The 20,437-nt window shown below is 44.4% G+C and overlaps 1 protein-coding gene across 8 annotated transcripts in view; it reads right to left on the minus strand.

Moving 5' to 3' along the window:
• Window positions 1-20,437, minus strand: part of SPTAN1 (spectrin alpha, non-erythrocytic 1) — a 122,132-nt gene that overhangs the window by 3,078 nt on the left and 98,617 nt on the right. For 4 of the 8 annotated variants that reach the window (XM_067471949.1, XM_067471948.1, XM_067471947.1 and 1 more), the window contains 12 exons: window positions 20,205-20,326; window positions 19,040-19,172; window positions 17,847-17,945; window positions 15,774-15,933; window positions 15,405-15,481; window positions 14,183-14,392; window positions 11,972-12,268; window positions 10,546-10,658; window positions 8,089-8,106; window positions 5,178-5,240; window positions 2,771-2,825; window positions 1,408-1,604 (listed from right to left, as the gene is read on the minus strand). In XM_067471949.1, coding sequence (XP_067328050.1) covers window positions 1,408-1,604; window positions 2,771-2,825; window positions 5,178-5,240; window positions 8,089-8,106; window positions 10,546-10,658; window positions 11,972-12,268; window positions 14,183-14,392; window positions 15,405-15,481; window positions 15,774-15,933; window positions 17,847-17,945; window positions 19,040-19,172; window positions 20,205-20,326 — 1,544 coding nt within the window. The remainder of the gene's footprint in view (window positions 1-1,407; window positions 1,605-2,770; window positions 2,826-5,177; window positions 5,241-8,088; window positions 8,107-10,545; window positions 10,659-11,971; window positions 12,269-14,182; window positions 14,393-15,404; window positions 15,482-15,773; window positions 15,934-17,846; window positions 17,946-19,039; window positions 19,173-20,204; window positions 20,327-20,437) is intronic. The other 4 variants (XM_067471954.1, XM_067471953.1, XM_067471952.1 and 1 more) reach the window with 1 other exon arrangement.

The following is a 20,437-nucleotide window of genomic DNA, read 5'->3' on the forward strand; positions in this document are numbered from 1 at the left end:
TTTGCCCATGCCTGCTGGTAAAGCCTATGAACACGTTCAACGTTTGAGCAGAAATCTACCAAAGAGAAGGATCCAACTTTGAATTTATTGCTTGCCTCTCCTTGCGGCCTCAAGCCATAAGAGGAGGCAGGTAATATTTTTTATAGTTTATAATAGGTAACATAATAAGATGGTCCCAGTGATGATTGGCACACTGGGTGCAGTGCATAAAGACCTTGGCCTGCACTTAAACACAATCGGCACTGACAAAATTACCAGCCGTCAGCTGCAAAAGGCCACCTTACTGGGATCTGCATGCTTTATTTACCAATACATTACTCAGTCTTAGGCACTTGGGAAGGGTCCGACATGTGATCCAATACAACAGCCAGCAGAGCGACCTTGTTTGCTATGGACTCATCTTATTATTATTATTATTATTATTATTATTATTATTATTATTATTATTATTTGTACCCCGCTAGCATCTCCCGAAGGACTCGATGCGGCTTACAAAGGCCAAGGCCTCAAAACACAACATAACAATACACAACCTGAAGCAAATTAAAAACAGTTAAAGCAATATTAAACAACAAGCAATAAAACAATACACCAAGACACAATAAAATTGGGCCAGGCCAGAGTAATGGGTACAGATTAAAAGTGCTGACGTGACAGGTGGTATGTAAGGATTATGGGGTAAGTAAGTGCAGTGTGCCAGCAATCTTAATTTCTAATAAAGTGCTTCTGGGACTTGTTGGAGGTTTCCTACTCTGGAAAGGCACATCGGAACAGCCAAGCCTTCAGGTTCTTTCTAAAGACTGCCAATGTAGGGGCCTGTCTAAGATTTTTGGAGAGGGTGTTCCAGAGTCGGGGGGCCACCACAGAAAGGGCCCTGTGTCTTGCATCCCCACCAGACGCACCTGCGATGCAGGTGGAATCGCGAGCAGGGCCTCACCGGATGAACAAAGTGAGCGCATTAATAATAATAATGATGATGGCAAAAGATCTCAGCCAGCATTTGGAAACAATAAACATTGGCAAAATCACGATCTGTCAACTGCAAAAGCCACCTGACTTGGATCTGCACACATCATTAAACAATACATCACACAATCCTAGACACTTGGGAAGTGTTCGACTTGTGATTTTGCGATACGAAATTCAGCATATAGATCTCGTTTGCCGTGACATACTGTGTTTTTGTGCAAATAATAATAATAATAATACTTGGGGGGTGTCTGACGTGTGATCCAATACAACAGCCAGCAGAGTGATGTTGTTTGCTGTGGACTCATCTTTTTGTGTCTCAATAATAATAATAATAATAATAATAATAATAGGGTTTGGAAAAAACCTGGGGTGTTCTGTGCTATTTGAGCTCTCCCCTGAAGACAGGCAGGCAGGCAGGCGAAAGGCCGTACTTACCTGGCCTGTATCTGCTGCTCCAGGTTGTGCTGCATCCTCATCCCGAGCTGATCCAGCTGGTCCCACTGCTGGGCCAGCCCCACAGTGCTGTGTTCTGTGTACTTGTTGTCCAGGATGAGCGCCTCCTCCATGGCGGCCCCGAGGTCCTCAATTTTCTTCAGCTGGCTCCTCATAGCCCGGATCTCCTGGTGCTTGCGCTGTTTGGGGAAAAAACAATTAATTCATCATGGCACCGAGGCACTGGCTTCGTCCTTTAGAAGAAAGGGAGGGAAACAATGCCAAATCCCCTCCGCCTCGCAGGTGCGTTCTCCCTGCCTTCACCTTCAAGATGCTTTTCACCTTAAGAACAGACAAGCATCTCGAGCTCTGAGGCTGACCTGGGAAGGAATCCCACTGGAGCATTGCAGCACAAAAAAATACCTGGAAGTTACCCTGGATTGTTCTCTGACCTACAAGAAGCACTGCCTGAATATCAAGCAAAAAGTGGGCACTAGAAACAATTATCATACGACAGCTGACTGGCACAACTTGGGGATCACAACCAGATACAGTGAAGACATCTGCCCTTGAGCTTGGTTACTCTGCTGCCGAGTATGCATGCCCAGAGTGGAACACATCCCACCCACGTTAAAATAGTGGATGTGGCTCTTAATAAGACAGTGATGTCTGCGCCCTACACCACTGGAAAAATTACACTGTTAAGCCGGTATTGCACTACCTGACATCGACCGGGAAGTCGCAACCAATAGTGAAAGGATCAAGGTAGTGAGATCTCTGGCCCACCCCCTGTTTGGCTATCTGCCAGCATGCCAATGCCTTAAATCAAGAAATAGTTTTCAAAGATCTACAGAGACATTCGCTGGAACACCTCAGCAAACGAGAGTCCAAAAGTGGCAGGTTAAAACCCAGAACCTTAATCAATGGCTGATACCAAATGAGAGACTCCCTCCTGGGCACACAGAAGACTGGGCGACTTGGAAGGCGCTGAGCAGACTGCGCTCTGGCACCACGAGAGGCAGAGCCAACCTTAAGAAATGGGGCTACAAAGTGGACTCCATGACATGCGAGTGTGGAGAAGAGCAAACCACAGACCACTGACTACACTGCAGCCTGAGCCCTGCCACATGCACAATGGAGGACCTTCTTATAGCAACACTAGAGGCACTCCAAGTGGCCAGCTCTTGGTCAAAGGACATTTAATAGAATGCCAAGTTTGCAAACTTTGTGTGTATGTTTTTTTTAAAAAAAATACAATATAAGTGTTTGGTTTGCTCCTGACACAAAAAATAAATAACCTTCAAGATGTGCTCTCCTCAAACGAATCCCACCCACCAAATTTAACCAGAAGAAGGACTAGACCTACTTTGGTTGCTTCCAGCTGCGACTCCAGGGTTCCGGACTCCTCCACCATACAAGACCTGGACAGAGAAAGCAACAATGAGGGAAGGCTCTCGACAAGCGGAAGCCAAACTGGACGGGGCTCGACATTAACACTGCTCTTGGTCAGTACTTGCTTTCCATCAGAGACCAGGACAGAAAGCACATCTCTCCTTCCCAAGAGAGAGAGATTGTCCATACCAAAGCCCTCCCGAGGCTCAACCAGCCTTGTTCCATGTGGAAATCTCGACATTTTTGTTATGACACTTATACCCCATCCACTCCCTTATGTAGACTTTGTCCCCAGGTGGTTTACAATGGCAGCTTGTGAAGGCTGTTGTGTCACTGGATTAGATTCTAGACCAGAGCTTTCCAAACTGTTAATGTGTGTCAGCGTGTTGCGTGAACGTAACAAAAAATGGCAAAAATCTTGGAAATGTCTATTATCGGACAAATCATCTATTTTTAATGAGATATGTCACCACAGGGTTTGTTACTACAATTTATATATGTGTCTATATCTCTTATGAGGGGTTGGGTTAATCTCTGATTTTCCGACAAAATGGAATGGCTGTACAGTGTTCCCTCACTTATCACAGGTGTTCTGTTCCAAAACCACCCATGATAAGTGAAAATCTGCGAAGTAGGGATGCTCCGCCCACTCGATTTGGTGGAGTGTCCCTACTTCGCGGCGGCCTCCTCCTCCTTTCCACCTTCCCGCCTCAGAGGCCACTTGGGCATCCAGCCTGGCGAGGAAGGAGCAGGGAGCAGCTATACAGTGTTCCCTTGCTGCTCCCCGAGAAACAGCGAGTCCGCAATAAGCGAACTGGGAAGTAGTGAGGGAACACTGTATAAATTATGCATGGTCTAAAAATGCGGGCTATATACACTATGGGGAGAGTGGGTGGGGCTACCACCAAAAGTGCCTAATTGATTTCTAGAAGATTTCAAAGCTGTCTGCACATGTGCAGGAAATATATGTGTGTATTTCACAGGGACCACGATGAAGAAGCAATAAATCATATATTTCTAAAAATGTAAACAAAAGGTTTTCATGATATATGTTTCATTATGACGAGGTATGTCTGTGTTGGCATCTCTTCTAAGGTTTTGCTTGATCCTTGTAAAACTGAATTTCTGTGTTGTGTAATGGCACAAAATGTTTCACCAACATGAAACATCCGGAAAGCTCTACTGTTGTTACTTGCAGCCCACTCTGGGTGCCAACAATTTTGTCCTATGATCAGTGCCAAACGTGCCTGTGAATTTATCACTTCATTGGCTGGTTTCTAAGTGAGTGGAAAGGCTTCAGGACCCAGCCCCAGAAGTGTTAATTTCAAGCCCCGTTCCACAAGCCGTTAAGTTAAAAAAAAGAATGAAAAAAAGAAATGAAGGGTAAACTAAAACGGAAAACACTTCATGCCAAATCCAAAGCGCTCCCTTCTCAAATGTGACTGAGTGAGACCCCCGCGATGCAACCTCAGCCGCCCGAGAGTGTGCCCCAACACACACACAAACCATGAGAGTGACTGGCGGGAGATGGGCTTGGTTTGCGGATGAGCGACAGGAGCTCTAGCAAGGCTTCGCGCGGCCTTCGCAAAAGAAAAAATAAAAAAGACTGGCTCCGTTTCACAAAGAGTCACATGGCTCAGAGCCTCAGGATGCAAGCGTTTGGGCTTGGGCTCAATTTCAAGCCGAGCGTCGTTTTTTTTAACACGTCACCAGAGAAGAAAAGGGACGTGCAAGGAGAGATTTTGGGAGCCAGGTGGAATCTGAATGAAGTCATTATTCGGAAGGTCCTCTCCCGACAGTTTTAAAGGAACGTTGCCTTAAGAGCCTCTGTCCTGGAAACAATATTCACGGTGCAAGATCACAATGTTTGGCTCTGTGCGCTTGCACGCAGCAGGCCTTGGCAACGACTGCGGGAGCATGGGCCGCACTTCCTTGGTGGCAGTGCCTACCAACCCACTGATCTTCCCCCCTCGGGCCTCGAAGCGGCCACATCCTCCAAAGGATCAAGGCCTCTGAACTATCTATCTGTGGAAAGGGGGAGAGGAAACCCCTTTTGGCAGGGATGGCGACACACCAGGCTTTGCTGCGGGCAAGTGAGTCTCATTCCTGGAGGGTTAAGGCTCACGGTCAGCGCGGGTTTTAAGAGCTCAAAAGCAACACCGGCCCAAGTATACTTTGGGCCCGGGACCAACCAAAGGGAGGGCCGGACTAAGGAATCCTTCCTTCCCTCCCAGCCCAAAGCATCTCACAGCAGTGACAGTTAGTCAAAAGGAAAGCGAGCCTTTGGAATTAGGGGTGCGCGCAAATTGTATTTGTTTACTTTTTTTGTAAAAAACAAAAAAACAAAAACACAGTGAGAGAAGAAAAATAAGAAGAAAAACCTTCCAGACAGATCATCCCCAACTTCATACTGATAGACACGAATGACACGACGGTATGCTATGCTATTCAAAGAAAAGAAACCAAGTGAAATTCCAAATGGGAGAAAAGCACACGCACACGCACGCACACACACGCTGCAATAGCAACTAGCACCAGCCCACAGACAGCAGCAGGTTGGCACACAAGGCCAGGATGGAGCGCCATCGCCTCCACTTGTCTGAAGCCAGGAAGGGCACATTGCAGAGCTGAGATTTGCTCATGGGTTCCACTAAGTTCTTGGGAAGCTTTTGAAAAACACCATCCGGGAAGAAGAAGTGGAGCCTCCATAAGCAGAGCCCCCCAAGGCCTGTTTCAGACACTGCATCATCAATTATGATGCACTTGCCTTTCCGTAGATTACAGTGTTCCCTCGCTACTTCGCGGTTCGCTTTTCGCAGACTCGCTGTTTCGCAGGTTTTCGCCTCCCAGTTTATGAATTGTTGCCATTGCCCAGAGCGGCGTTCTAATCCCGCCTCCTGGCAACAATGGAGTGTGGAAGGGGATTTCACCCACCTCTTCGGGAGAGAGGCAGCCAATCAGGAGAGATTGCAAAGCAAAGCAGAGATAACTTGCAAAAAAAGAGGTGCGCGGTGCATTTAAATCTCTGCTCACTTCTGCCTCACCCTCAGAATGCAATATACATATATAGCGCGGATGTTCACTTTTCGCGGGTGGTCCTGGAACGTAACACCCGCGATCAAGTGATGGAACACTGTACTCCCTTTTCTTTTACAAAGCAGATGCCTCTGTCTAGACTAGGCCTGGGCAAACTTGGGCCCTTTGGGTGTTTTGGACTTCAACACCCACAATTCCTAACAGCCTCAGGCCCTTTCCTTTTCCCCCTCAGCCGCTTAAGCGTTCTATCTATCTATGTATCTATTGGGATATGAAGGTAGGCATCTTTTAGGTCTATCACTCTATCATCTAGCTTAAGCGGCTGAGGGGGAAAAGGAAAGGGTCTGAGGCAGTTCAGTCGCCATCATGCGTTGGAACAGTGAGGAGAGTGCTTTTGACATTGAGGCCTACTTTTCGAGCGGATTTGGAGTGGCCGGCCCGCTCTCCAGATTTGGCCCCTTGTGATTTTTTTCTATGGGGTTTTTCGAAATCCTTTATGTGTTTATGTGAACCATCCAATGACCCGAAAAGATTTGAAGACCAACATCCAGGAAGAAATTGCCAACATAACGCCTGTTATGCTGGCAAGAGTCATGACAAACGCCAGAAGTTGTTTCCTCAGTGTATGGAAAATGGAGAATGGAGGATGTCACCTACCTAATTTGATCTTCAAAACTACGTAAAACAAAACTTTAGGTATGCGCCTACATTATAATTTTTTTTCTAATTCATACAATGGGTTTTATTAAGTTTTGAAAAAAGGAAATTATGCTGCTGCACCCTGTAATATTATAATGTAATGCAATATAACACTAATAATATGATAATTATATATTTATATTACATGTAAGATAATATTACAATATAATGATATAGTACAATATAGTAATATTTAAGACTGATATTGTACTATGCTAATAATATAATAAACTGTATGTATATATATCTTGTAAGCCGCTCCGAGTCCCTTGGGGTGAGCAGGGCGGCATATAAATGTTGCAAATAAATAAATCGAAGCGTACCCCCATGAAGCTGGAAAGTGAAATAGCCTCTGTGTGTCTGTCTATATATGTTGTGTGTCTATGGCATTGAATGTTTGCCACTGTGATCCACCCTGAGTCCCCTGTGGGGTGAGAAGGGAGGAATATAAATACTGTAAATAATAAAAATAAATAAATATGAAAGAAGACTCAATGGCTTGGATGACTTCCTATATCAACTCTTTAGGCAGCGTGAACTGAAATGGGCACTTTCTGTGGACCAAACGTGCACTCAGATCCAAGATGGAAGGCCACCGCTCTGGCAATGGGTTTGTTGACATCCTTTAGAAACCAAAGCAGCCCGCCCTGTTTCTAGAAGGACCTTCCCCCCAGTTCAGTGGGGATAGCTTTGAACTCTCTTAGTTGTTCTAGGTTCCAAATCAGAACTGGGACTTCTGCCTGCGTTGGAGAACGGCTCTGCTTTGCACGGAGAGCATGAGCTCAACGTCAAAGAGTTGTGCCTGTCCAGAGGGCTTTAGAAAGAGGATGCTGGCCAACGGAGCAACACCAAACTCTCAAAACTAAGGGGAAAGGGACAGGGAGCAAGGAAACGTTGCATTCAAAGCCAGAGAGCTTGCCCTTCTTTCCCCATTCAGCGGCAACGAAGAGACACCGCCACTTTGTGGGGGAAGAGGTCCCACCCAGCCCTTCCATTATTTCAACACACCAGCATTAACACCACACCGCAAAGTCAGAAACAAGGCAAACATTGCTATCTAGCAGAGTCTACGAAAGGGATTTTGATGACCATTCACTGCCCCAACAGGTGAATTTTCCCAAGGTTTACAGACCGTCTATGAGTGAATGTCAAATCAGAAAGATGGAGCAGGACGCCCTTAGTTTATGAGCAACCCTCAAAATAAATAAAAAACAGGGAGCTGGACTAAAGAAAGCCGGATAGAAGCTTTGTCTGCTAAGTTTTAGCTATCTGACTTCACTCTCGGATGAACGGCACAAAATGTTTGTGTTTTGGTGGGGGGCAAGTAAACAATCTAGTCTGGGTAAGGAAAACCGGCTTTGTTTCTCTTTCCCTGCCCCGTGTTCTATTTCCTGCGTTTCTGACAGGAGATAGAAGCAGAGCCTCATGCGGGACCCTGGCGTAAAAGCCCAAAGCAGGCAGCTTCTGCTGCGACCGTTCTTTGGAGCAAAGCAATGGCAGCAAGAAGCAGACAAGAGGGGAAAGAAGCGCAACTGCAAAGTGGAAGAGTGTACTAACCCATCGAGCAGGTAGGTCCTGGAGTACGGGATGGTCCAAACACCCGGTCGCAGGAGGAGAGGAGGGAGAGGGAGGAGAAAAGAACACAAGGAAGGTCAGCTCAGCAACACTTCTTTACCAGAGAATGCCCTTCCGGCTTGTGTCTCTGAACGGGGCTTTCTTCTGCATCGCTTTGGGACCCATCTTCCACCAAACTCTGAGAGAGTTGAACCCTAAGCAGGCATGCCACTTCTCTTTCTACAGAAGCACCACTGAGGCGAGGGAGAGAGACTATTACCTCTTTTAAAAACCTCTTTGCTGCCTTATACTGATTCAGTTTCTTCTTTTATATTGGCTGGGACTTTCTGTGTGCTGTTAAACCATTGTACTTCATATCACAGGCAATGAAACACTCTTGTGTATAACCAAGTAACACAGTTTATTTATAACTTCTGGCTCCAAAACTTGTGGTTACATTTGTGTTTTGTTGCAATCTTGAGGCTTGCAGTCAGTATCATTTACTTGGTTAACTTTTCTGAATAAACTATCAATGTTTCATATTCACAAACATGTTACTTGCTTTACACACTCTTGGCTGAATTATATTCTGAACCAAGGCAACACTAGCCTTCTTTATGTTCCTTAAAACTCGAGCTCTATTTAACTAACTGCTTCTCTATATCAGAAGTCTTTAACACATCTTCATAACTACTTATTTCTATCAGGCACTCAAAAACCAACTCCTCTTCACACAGATTCCTAACTGTCATTTTCAAACTCCCTCACTCTAACTGCCTCTTTTAGAACCTTGGCTCCGCCCCTTTGGAATGTTCAGCTCTGCTCTCTCCAACTGTCATTTTGGCCTAGCAGCCTTTTCAAATCCTGGGCCTACACTAATCTGCATATGACCAATTGGCTTCACATATGCAAATGAATCCTATCTCTGCTGTTGCTACCCTGTCTGTGCTTATTCTTCCCTATCTGCCATGTGTAAACATAGAGCTATACACCAAGACTTTAACATAGAGTAGCAATTTCACTACAACCACATTCCAAGTCCTTTAGACTTCCTTCTTTGCTTTCATGCTGGGCTTCTTTCTTATGCTTCATTCCCACAGAGGCTCCTCTCACAACAAAATTACATAGGAGCCTTAAACACAGCTTTACACGTGAGGCCTTTAACCTTTTATAATGTTATTTTAAAATGTTTTATTCTCTAGCATTGAATCTTTGCTGTTAGCCGTTCTGAGTCCCTCCGCGGAGGTAGAGAAGAACGGGATACAAAAGTTCTAAATATATAAATCTATATAAATAAAGATGTAATGTTCATTTGTGGGATTAACAGAACTCAAAAACCACTGGACGAATTGCCACCAAATTTGGACACAAGACACCTAACAAGTAACAACCCAATGTATGTCCTTCACTCAAAAAAATTGATTTTCTCATTTGGGAGTTGTAGTTGCTGGGATTTATAGTTCACCTACAATCAAAGAGCATTCTGAACACCACCAACGATGGAATTGAACCAAACTTGGCACACAGTTCTCCCATGACCAACAGAAAATACTGGAAGGGTTTGGTGGGCAGTATCCTTTGGTTTTGGAGTTGTAGTTCACCTACATCCAGAGATCACTGTGCATTCAAACAATGATGGATCTGGACCAAACTCTACACGAATACTCCATATGCCCAAATGGCGGAGTTTGGGGAAAATAGAATCTTGACATTTGGGAGTTGTAGTTGCTGGGATTTATAGTTCACCTATAATCACAGAGCATTTTGAACCCCACCAACGGTAGAATTGGGCCAACCCTCCCACACAGAACCCCCATGTGGGCCACAGCAACACGTGGCAGGGGACGGCTAGTAAATAAACAAACCTGGGGCTTCTCTCATACTGAGGTTTACCTCACACTCCTCAGGACGACACTAGCTTTGGTCCACTAACAGGCTTCGCCCTACTAACTCTTTTCATTAGACTGTGGCCTTCAACCGCAGTCCAATGAAACCCACTGGCACTCATTTTTTACCATATGTAAAGGTAAAGGTATTCCCCTGACATTAAGTCAGTCATGTCCGACTCTGGTGCTCATCTCAATTTCTAAGCTGAAGAGCCGGCACTTACGCCTCCAAAGTCATGTGGCCAGCATGACTGCATGGAGTGCTCTTACTTTCCCGCCAGAGTGGTTCCTATTGATCTACTCACATTTGCATGTTTTCAAACTGCTAGGTTGGCAGAAGCTGGGGCTGATAGCAGAAGCTCAAGCCGCTCCCCAGATTCAAACCTGGCCTCACTTCTCTGTGAGTTTGCTTGGGACTTGTTTTGAGCTGAGTTGCTCAAAAACACCCAGGGAATTGAATGGCCAAGCAACCATTTGATGTTTTTCCCCACTGAATCTAGTATAAGGAAGATTTTCCTAAGAAGGTTCCCCAAGAATCAAAGGCAGAGCGAAAACGAAGGTGAGAAAGAAGCACCTGGTCTCCTGGATCCACTGGTGGAAAGCATTCGCATGTTGAGCAAACTCCTGGCGCAGTTTGTCATTCTCCTCCTGCCTGCGTTGCTCCTTCTGTAGTTCTAACTCACGCTCCTAAAAAGAAAAGGAACTGTTTTGGAAATTCAAGACCGAGGGGAAATCATAGCCGATATCCCATAAGATGCAGAACAATCGTGGGTGGAACTATGGCTCGAATAGCCACGTTTTAACTTGCCTCCAAAACGTCAAGAGGGAGGGAGCAGATCTGATCTCCCTAGGGAGGGCGTTCCATAGCCAAGGGGCCACCACTGAGAAGGCCCTGTCTCTCGTCCCCGCCAAACATGCTTGTGACAAAGCACGTTTGGGCCTTCGCACAATTAAAACTCGTGGACCAGCTGCGACCATACCTCATGAAGTCTGATCTGACCATGGTAGTCCATGCCTTAGTTACCTCTAGATTGGACTATTGCAATGCACTCTACATGGGGCTGCCCTTGAAGATGGCCTGGAAACTTCAATTGGTCCAGCGTTCGGCAGCCAGATTGCTAAATATAGGTTGCTTACCTGTAGCCATAGTTTCCCGAGTCGTCACCTGTGACTTCGCACATATGGTATAAATAAAGTATATTATTATTGTATATTATTATTATTATTATTATTATTATTATTATTATTATTATTATTGTTATTATGTGCAAAGGAGGGTGCCATCGGTACCGTGCCCCACTGCGCAAAAGAGGGTCTTAGAGGAGGTGACCAGGGCACAGAGTCTTGTGCCAATATGGAAGGGGAAATCCCCAGTTGCAAAGCCCCCACTTCGGAAGGCGGCATCAACGGGCCTGAAGGCCCAAAATACAAGTATGGACCTTGCAGGGTCATATGCTAATGTGTAGGGTTGGCAGAACCCCAGAATGGGCAGACAGATATCCCTTACCACAGGAGGAGGATCGCGACCCCTGTTTGAGGGAGAGGCCCCATGGAGGGGGCTGTTGGCCCAATGTACAACACTGGCCTTGAGGGGTCATTGCCAACCATGATTAGGAGGTATGGCCGGATGGCCGGTTACATACCCTCCCCAGCTGGATGGAAAATAATAATAATAATAATAATAATAATAATAATAATAATAATAATAATATACTTTATTTATACCATAAGTGCGATTCACAGTTGACCACGATGGGAAACTGGAGCAAACCCTACAGGGAGAGGTCTACCCTGTTTAAGGAGCTCCATTGGCTGCCGTTCATTTTCCGTTCCCAATTCAAGGTGCAAAGCCCTTAATGGGGAGGGAGAAGAATCCAAGCACAAAGATGTGGCATGAATTCATACAGATGATGATTTGGATTTCTGAGAGGCTGGGAACATCTTGAAAGAAAGGGTAAGAGAAAGGGAAAGAAAAGGGCTGGCCGTGAGGCACCGGTTACCTTGATGATCTTCTGCAGATTCCGCCAGGTCTCCTCCAGTGCCTCCATGGTGAACCAGGTGTAGGGGTTGGAGGCCACCCGGAAGCTCTTGATCTGGCGGTCCAGCTCGGCCAGCTGGTTGAAGTCGGCCTGGGCGGAGCTGAGGGAGGAACGGAAGGCATCATGGGCCTCTCGCAGTGCCTTGATCTCCTCCAGCGAGTTGCAGCGCACGGGGTCCGTCAGGTCCTCCTCTGCGTTCTCAAACCAGCTGTTGAAGGCCGAAGCCTTCTTGGCGAAGGTCAGGAAGAGATCTTCCACCTGAAGGAGGAGGAGAAGACGACAGTCTGGATGGGCAACTGCTAGGAAGCAGAGGCCGGCCGCTCAATTCTGGTGTTAAGAAATGAGGAAATGCCTTGTGCACATCCCAAGACCCTCCAATGTTGAGTTTTTTAAAATATATAGTTACAGGGAAAGTGGGGGAATATTATCTAGAAGATAGAAAAGTAGGAAATGAAAAAAGAACAAGAGAAGACAAGGAAAATAAAATAAAATAAAAATTGTTGATTTCCGCTCTTCCTTCTTGCAGTCCTTGCCAATCCAGCACTAGCAATGACTGACTACATCACGCTGAATGAGACGTTACATTTCAACAATTGTGCATTTCAAGAAGGTTGCTATAATGGGCTTTACGAGGAATCCACACAAGACCTCACAACCTCTGGGGATGCCTGCCACAGATGCAGGCAAAACGTCAGGAGAGAATGCTTCTAGAACATGGCCATACAACCTGAAAAACCGACAACAAACAACCCAATCCACACAAGAGCAGCAGAGAGAAGGACAGATATTCCTTCTACAAGGCAGGAGAGGGGAATGTAGAACACGACAAATATATCGTGGTCAGGCACCAACACCCTTCCGGACCCATTTTGGGCTGCATAAACAGATACACACCCCACAAATACCTCCAGGCTTCACAGCCATTGAAATCCACAAACATGTGGACAATTTCCACAGAAAGGAGGAAGCCATGAAATGAACAAAATCTGGCAACCAGTATTGAAACCCTTTAAAATCAGGATAACACTCAGAAAACAGGGGAATTCCAGACAGGAAACAATCAGGGCCAGCTAACACCCCCCAACAAGGGATTCCCCAGACAGGACGCAGCCAGACCTTGAAGCTGCAAGGCTTTGCAATGCTAATCAAGGTGATTTATTTATTTACGACATTTATATGCAGCCCTTCTCACTCCAAAGGGGACTCAGAGCAGGTTACAAGATATATATACATATAATATATTATTAGCATAGCACAGTATCAGTATTATAAATTACTATATTGTACTATACCATTATACTCTAATGTTATTAGTAATATTACATGTTATATAAAATATATAATTATAATATTGTATTATTATTACATTGCATTACATTATAATATTATAAATATATATATACACACACACACACTATATTATATTATATTAATAATAATTAGTGCAATGATTGATTAATGAACACTGGAATGGATCAATGGATGACGAATTTGGATCATGTTTTGGATGATGAGACGATAGTGAATGGCTACTGTAATAGCCGTTAATTGTTTATTGTTATTAACTGTGTAATGGATTAGGTTGTTAACTGTTTTTATACTGTACATTGAATTTTGCTGTCTCTTATTGTTGTGAACCGCCGTGAGTCGCCTTCGGGCTGAGAACAGCGGTATATAAGCCAAGTAAATAAATAAATAAATATTATATTATATTATATTATTAGCATAACACAGGAGACAAAGTGGAAGTGTCTTCCTGGGCCCCCTTCTCTTCATAATTGCAACATTCACACTTGCCTCCAACAGACAAGAGTTCTTTCTCCCTTCCTGTACCTTCCAGAGATAAACCGCCCTTGCTTAGTTTCCAACAGAGCTCACAACCTCTGAGGATGCCTGCTAAAGATGTGGGCAAAACATCAGGAAATAACGCTTCTGGAACATGGCAATAAGGCCCGGAAAACTCACATCAACCCATCTCCATTTCTGTCTCTAATCCCATTCAAAATGAAGACAATTTTAAGAAACTGCAGAGGAAAATAGATACTTGGAAGTAGTAAATGGTTCTGGGCTGCCCAAGGAAGCATTTCTCACAAGTTTTCATTACTTTAGGAGACTGTCTATGTGATCTGACCCAAAATTTCTCTGCCTAGAAGCATTCCCACCACCGCTCACCTTCCTGAAATGCTCCTGGGCCTCCAGGAGCTTCTTCTTCCGGGCTGCGGAATTGGCCAGCAACTGGTTCCAGCGCTTCATGAGCGAGGCGTGGCGGGCCTCAATGGCTTTGGACTGGACGTGTTTGGCAGCCAGGAGCTGGTCCTTCAGGGTTGTGATGTTGGCAATGCCTTCCTGCTGGAAGGCCTGGAGCCCGGCGTCAAAGGTTTCCTGAAGCGAGAAGAGATCGATCCCAATGAGGCTCAACACCTCAGGGGAGATGAAGAACGGCTGGAAACTCATGCTGTACTTCATTTTTGTCCAATTTCAAGCCAAGGGGATTCAGAACAACGTAAAAGAGGTCAACACATATACTGTATATACTCAGGTATAAGCCTAGTTTTTCAGCCCTTTTTTTAGGCTGAAAAAGTTCCCCTCAGCTTATACTTGAATGAATGTTATCTATTATTTTACTCTGTTATTATTGTTATTTTATTACATTTATTATTTTACTCTATTATTATTATTACATTTATTATTTTACTCTACTAGCATTATTACATTTATTATTTTACTCTATTACTTATTATTAGAAGGATACATTATTACATTGACATTGAAGGTTAGAATAATGGTTTAATCAGAGTTGGACTGATTTATCTTAAATTACAGTTTTATGTAAACACCAGCTATCCCCTGCCACTCGTTGCTGTGGCCCAATCTGTGTATATGTGTTTTGTGTGTGTATATATGTGTTTGCGTATATATGTCGTTTCGTGCATGCGTTGTAATGTATTTTTGTTTTTTAAGTCTCTTTTGCTGTTTTTTCCAGTGTTTTTTCCAGTGTTTTATGAGTGATGGTCACTCGTTGGCCTGATATTTATATTGTGTCCAAATTTGGTGTCAATTCATCCAGTGGTTTTTGAGTTATGTTAATCCTGCAAACGAACATTACATTTTTATTTATATAGATTCAAAAACATTGAACCTACTGATGCCTCAGTTAATGTAATTTTATTGGTATTTATTTTTATTTTGAAATTGACCCATAGCTACTGAATTTTCCACCCTCGGCTTATACTCGAATCAATACGTTTTCCCAGTTTTTTGTGATAAAATTAGGGGCATCGGCTTATATTTGGGTCGGCTTATACTCGAGTATATACGGTAATCAAAAGACTAACAAAAGCCAGCGCCTTGTTGACAAACATAAACGCGCGGAGGATGCACAGTGTTTACCAACCTGTTTAGTGAGGAGCGTTTGGACAGAGGAGAGGTCTCGGCCATAGTCATCCGTCTTCAGGCTGTTCTCTTTTTCACCTAAAGTATTGCAAACACACTGCTTGAGTTCCACATTGCCTTTCTTACTTAATGTAAAATTATTTCTCTATAGGTTTCCAAATCTACTACAATTCAGGCATGGGCCAACTTCGGCTTTCCCTCCAGGTGTTTTGGACTTCAACTCCCACCATTCCTAACAGCCTAACAGCCTACAATTGAAGTCCAAAACACCTGGAAGGAGGGCCCAACTTGGCCCGTGCCTGACTTAGGCAGCCAACCCAGCAAGATATAATGCACCCTCGTCAGGTTGACCCTTCTGCTCATCTCATACCTATCCAAGACTCCACCACATCCGCCTTCCAGTTGAACTGGAGGAAGGCCGAGTTCTCGTCCAGCTTGGCCTTCCTCTGGGCGGCCGCCCTCTCCAGGTCGGACACTTTGCCCCTCAGGCTCTTCATCTTGGCCGTGATGTTCTCTTCGTGGTGATTGTTCTGCAGAAGGACAAAAAGGGACTGTGAAAGCTGCTCCAGAATGTGTTTGTTTACCCTATTTATACCCTGAAGGGGACTCAAGGCGGCTTTTAACAGAGGCAATTATTCCATGCCTTAAAACACAAACAATTCCAGTGACATTAAAATCAGAATTAAAGTAACATTAGGCATTTCAAATGTTTCAAAACATTCCATTCCATATCAATTATACCATCGATACTCGCAGTCCAAAGGCGCTCCATAGTCATCGCACATACAGTGGTCCCTCGCTACTTTGTGGTTCGCTTTTCGTGGACTCGCTGTTTCGCGGTTTTTCAATATGGACTTAAGAGTGCTTGTCTGTATGGAGAGGATGCCTCTGTGGATAAAGTTGGAGCTGAGGATTACGTGAACAACACGTTCAAGGGGGGTTGTGTAGTGTATAAGTGTGTGGGGAGGGTTTGTAAAGACTTAAAATAGTATATAATTACTAAAATAATGTAAAAATATTAAAATAAATATAGCGTCCCTACGTCATGGATTTTTATATTTTGCGGGCGGTCCTGGAATGTAACACCCGCAATAAGTGAGGGAACACTGTATTCCAAATCTGTTATTGCACTACACTATTCTCCAAAAGCCTGATCCCAAAGTCATGTTTTGACTTTCCTTCTGAAGGCAAGGAGGGAGGGGGCTGATCTAATGTCACTGGGGAGGGAGTTCCATAGCCGAGGAGCCACCACTGAGAAGGAAGGCCCTGTCTCTCATTCCCACCAGTTGTGCGTCTGAGGAAGGCGGGACTGACAGCAGGGCCTCCCCAGAGGATCTTAATCTCTGAGGTAGGTCATAGGGGGAGATACAGGTTCGGACAGGTAAACTGGGCTGGAATCGTTTAGGGGTTTATAGGCTAAAGCCAGCACTTTGAATTGTGCTCAGTTGAAGACTAGCAGCCAGTGGAGCTGGGGCAACAGGAATAATAATAATAATAATAATAATAATAATAATAATAATACAGTTTTCCCTCACTTATTGCTAGTGTTACGTTCCAGGACCACCCGCGAAAAGTGAAAATCCACGAAGTAGGGACGCTATATTTATTTTAATATTTATGCATTATTTTAGTAGTTATACGCTATTTTACGTCTTTATAAATCCTCCCCAAACACTTATACACATAACCCTCCTTGAACGTGTTGTTCACGTAATTCTGGGCTCCGGCTTTATTCGCAGAGACAGCCTTTCCATACAGACAAATGCTCTTAAGCCCATATTGAAAAACCGCGAAACGAGTCTGCAAAAAGCGAACTGCGAAGCACTGTAATAGCTTTATTTGTACCCCGCCTCCATTTCCTCAAGGGGACTCGGGGGTAGCTAACATGGGGCCAAGCCCAAACAATTACAATAAAGCAAAATAAAATACATACCAGACACACGAGTAACATCAAGTAAAAATGCTTATACAATAACATAATAAAACAATAAGATAGTAACAATAACATAATAAAACAGAGTATAAAAACAACACAAGATCTGAAAAATCTTCAAGGGCAACCCCACGTAGAGTGAATGGCAGTAATCTAGATGGGAAATAACAAGAGCGTGGACTATCGTGGCCAAGTCTGACTTCCCAAGGTATGGGCAGAACATTTTGCCTCCCCCACCCCCAAAAAAAGCAACTGAGATGCAAATGCAGGACATCCTGCCGGTACACGGGGAGACCCGGAAGACAATCTGTGAAACCAAAATGAAAAGACAACCGCTGGGGTGAGATGTATTTAAAAATAAAGGCATAGGAATAAAAAATAAACTGGACACCGTCCACAAAGAGTTACGGAGGGAGATGGGGCGGTGGGATTGTAAGAACTGGCAAATGCTTCTCGCACCCGGCAAACGGCTCACGGCATCTTGTCAAAAGCAAATCATTTCCTGCTCACCTTCTTAATAAGATCCTCGCCGTTGGTGCAGACATCATTCACCCGGTCCTTGTGAACGGTGAAGTCTGTCTCAAAGGCTTCATGCTTCTTCAGTAGGCCCTGCAAAGGGGTTCAAATCACATTATGTCTTATCATGCTTCTAAAATTATATCTGTTGGAGAATAATTAAAGAGCGGGGACAGGGAAACTGGGTTGTGGCGCAGCTGGTTGGGAGTCAGTTGCATTAAAATCACTACTGACTGAAAGGTCATGAGTTTGAAGCCAGCCCGGGTCGGAGTAAGCTCCCGACCATTTGTCTAGCTAGCTGTCGACCTTTGCAGCCCGAAAGACAGTTGCATCTGTCAAGTGGGAAATTTATTTATTTTATTTATTATTTATTTATGACATTTATATGCCACCCTTCTCACCCCGAAGGGGACACAGAGCGGCTTACAAGGTATATATTACATACAATATATTATATTATTAGCATAGTACAATATCAGCATTAAACATTGCTATATTGCACCATGTCACTATATCATAATACTAATAATATTACATGTAGTATAAATATATAATTACAATTTATATTTAGATGCCTCTTTATGCGGGGAGGCCAATTTAACTAATTTACGACGCCATAAAACTTTCCAGCAGCGTGCAAAAGAATGAGGAAGTACTCCATCGGTGTCACAAGTGGACAGTGAAGCAACAGCTCCCCCGGTGGCCAGAATTCAAAGTATACCCTCATGAAGCTGGAAAGTTAAATAGCCTCTGTGTGTCTGTCCGTATATGTTGTGTGTCAATGGTAGTGAATATTTCCCATGTATATGTGCATTGTGATCTGCCCTGAGTCTCCTGCGGGGTGAGAAGGGTGGAATAAAAATACTGCAAATGAATATAAATCTATCTAGAAGGTAAATAGATTCTGCTCAGGCGCAGAAACTACCATATGGGTGATTCACAGTTGACCACGATGGGAAAATAAAGAAACAAACCCATTTTTGACATTTGGAGCTGGACTGAAGGCGCAAGTTTACATCTCTACTCAGGAACAGGGAGTGACCAACTTTACTGGCTTATTGTAATGACATGATGGTTTTTACCAGGGAGTGAATGGAATCAACAGAAAAAAATAGCATGGGCTCCTGCAGGTCAGATCGCGCCTCGTGATGGAACAACAACTCCCCAGCCGATCGTCCCCTTCTCACCTGGATAGCAGCCAGTGTGTCCCCATAGTCCTCGCTGGCCACCAGGGTCATCTTCTCGTTGATCCAGGCCTCCTCCTCTTCTACATTGGCCACAAACTGTTGATACTCCAGTGACTCCTCCAGCCGCTGACCACTGAGATGGAAGCAGGCATGAAAAATCAAGCGCTGGTCTTTATGTTTTCATATCCGAACCTATGTCAGTTTTGTCTTGCCTCTCCGGCAGTTTTGAAAGATAATTATATGGGAGCCAAAATCACATTTCACTCTCAGCCTCTAGCCGGCACAGTCAAAAGTGAGGCCTACTGGGAGCTGCAGCCCAACTTCCAACTTCCAATATGGCTGAAGGCTCAGATGTGGTTCTCTTTTAATGATCTGAGGTAAACAGGGCTCGGTCTGCAGCAGAGCTTAAAGCTCTCGTTCTATCACACTTGGCACAAGGGGGTGGTGGTGAAGGAGGACATATTTCTCTCCAAGGCACAGAAGGGAAAGTCAAGCCCATAGACAGAGACATATAGTGCACCCATTCGAGCCAGTCAACCCTCACAAAAGAGGTGGTAAACGCCATTACGTGAACAACACATTTAAGGAGGGTTACATAGTGTATAGACTTAAAATAGTATATAACTACTAAAATAATGTATAAATATGTAGTGAAGTCCAGGCGATATGTAGTGAAGTCCAGGTGAAAACCAAAACCAGTAACACAGTTTAATAATAATAATAATAATAATAATAATAATAATAAACTAGTCAAAGGGAGAGAGAGGTTCCATAACTGCTCCATAAGCGGCGGATGAAAAGAACTGAGGGAGTGGCTCCGCCCACCTGCTACTTATACTTGCAAGGGGAGAGTGGGTGGGGCCAACTGCCAAAGTTTTTCAAATATATCTAGAAGGTTCCGAAGCTGTCTGCTCAGGCACAGAAACTACCATATGTGCGAATTCACAGGTGACCACGATGGGAAACTATGTTTACAGGTAAGAAACCTATATTTCCATATACTTCAGTGTTGTTGGGCTGCAACTCCCTACCGGCTGTTAGGAATTGTGGGAATTGAAGTCCAAAACATCTGGAGGGCCAAAGTTGGCCCAGGCTTGCTAGATATTCCATTAGAGATCCAGAAGGGGCAAAGCGAATGCCACTGCCAAACAGGCTCTTGACTCACCGAGCAGCGGCCAGCTTCTTTAGCTCTTGCCAATGCTCCACAAACTGGGCCAACCTTTGCTGTATCTCTTCCTTCCCGATGGTGTTGTCGTCCGACAGCTTCTTCCCAGTATCCAGAACGCCCTGCCAAACAAGACACAAGCACAGTTCTGTGACCCACGTGGTCTATGTTTTTGTTATTTTCATTGCATTACAACGTTATTATTTAGCATTTTTATTTGATGGTATTGTCTG

The sequence above is a fragment of the Anolis sagrei genome, chromosome 11, assembly GCF_037176765.1.
Source record: "Anolis sagrei isolate rAnoSag1 chromosome 11, rAnoSag1.mat, whole genome shotgun sequence".
Taxonomy (NCBI): Eukaryota; Metazoa; Chordata; class Lepidosauria; order Squamata; family Dactyloidae; genus Anolis; species Anolis sagrei.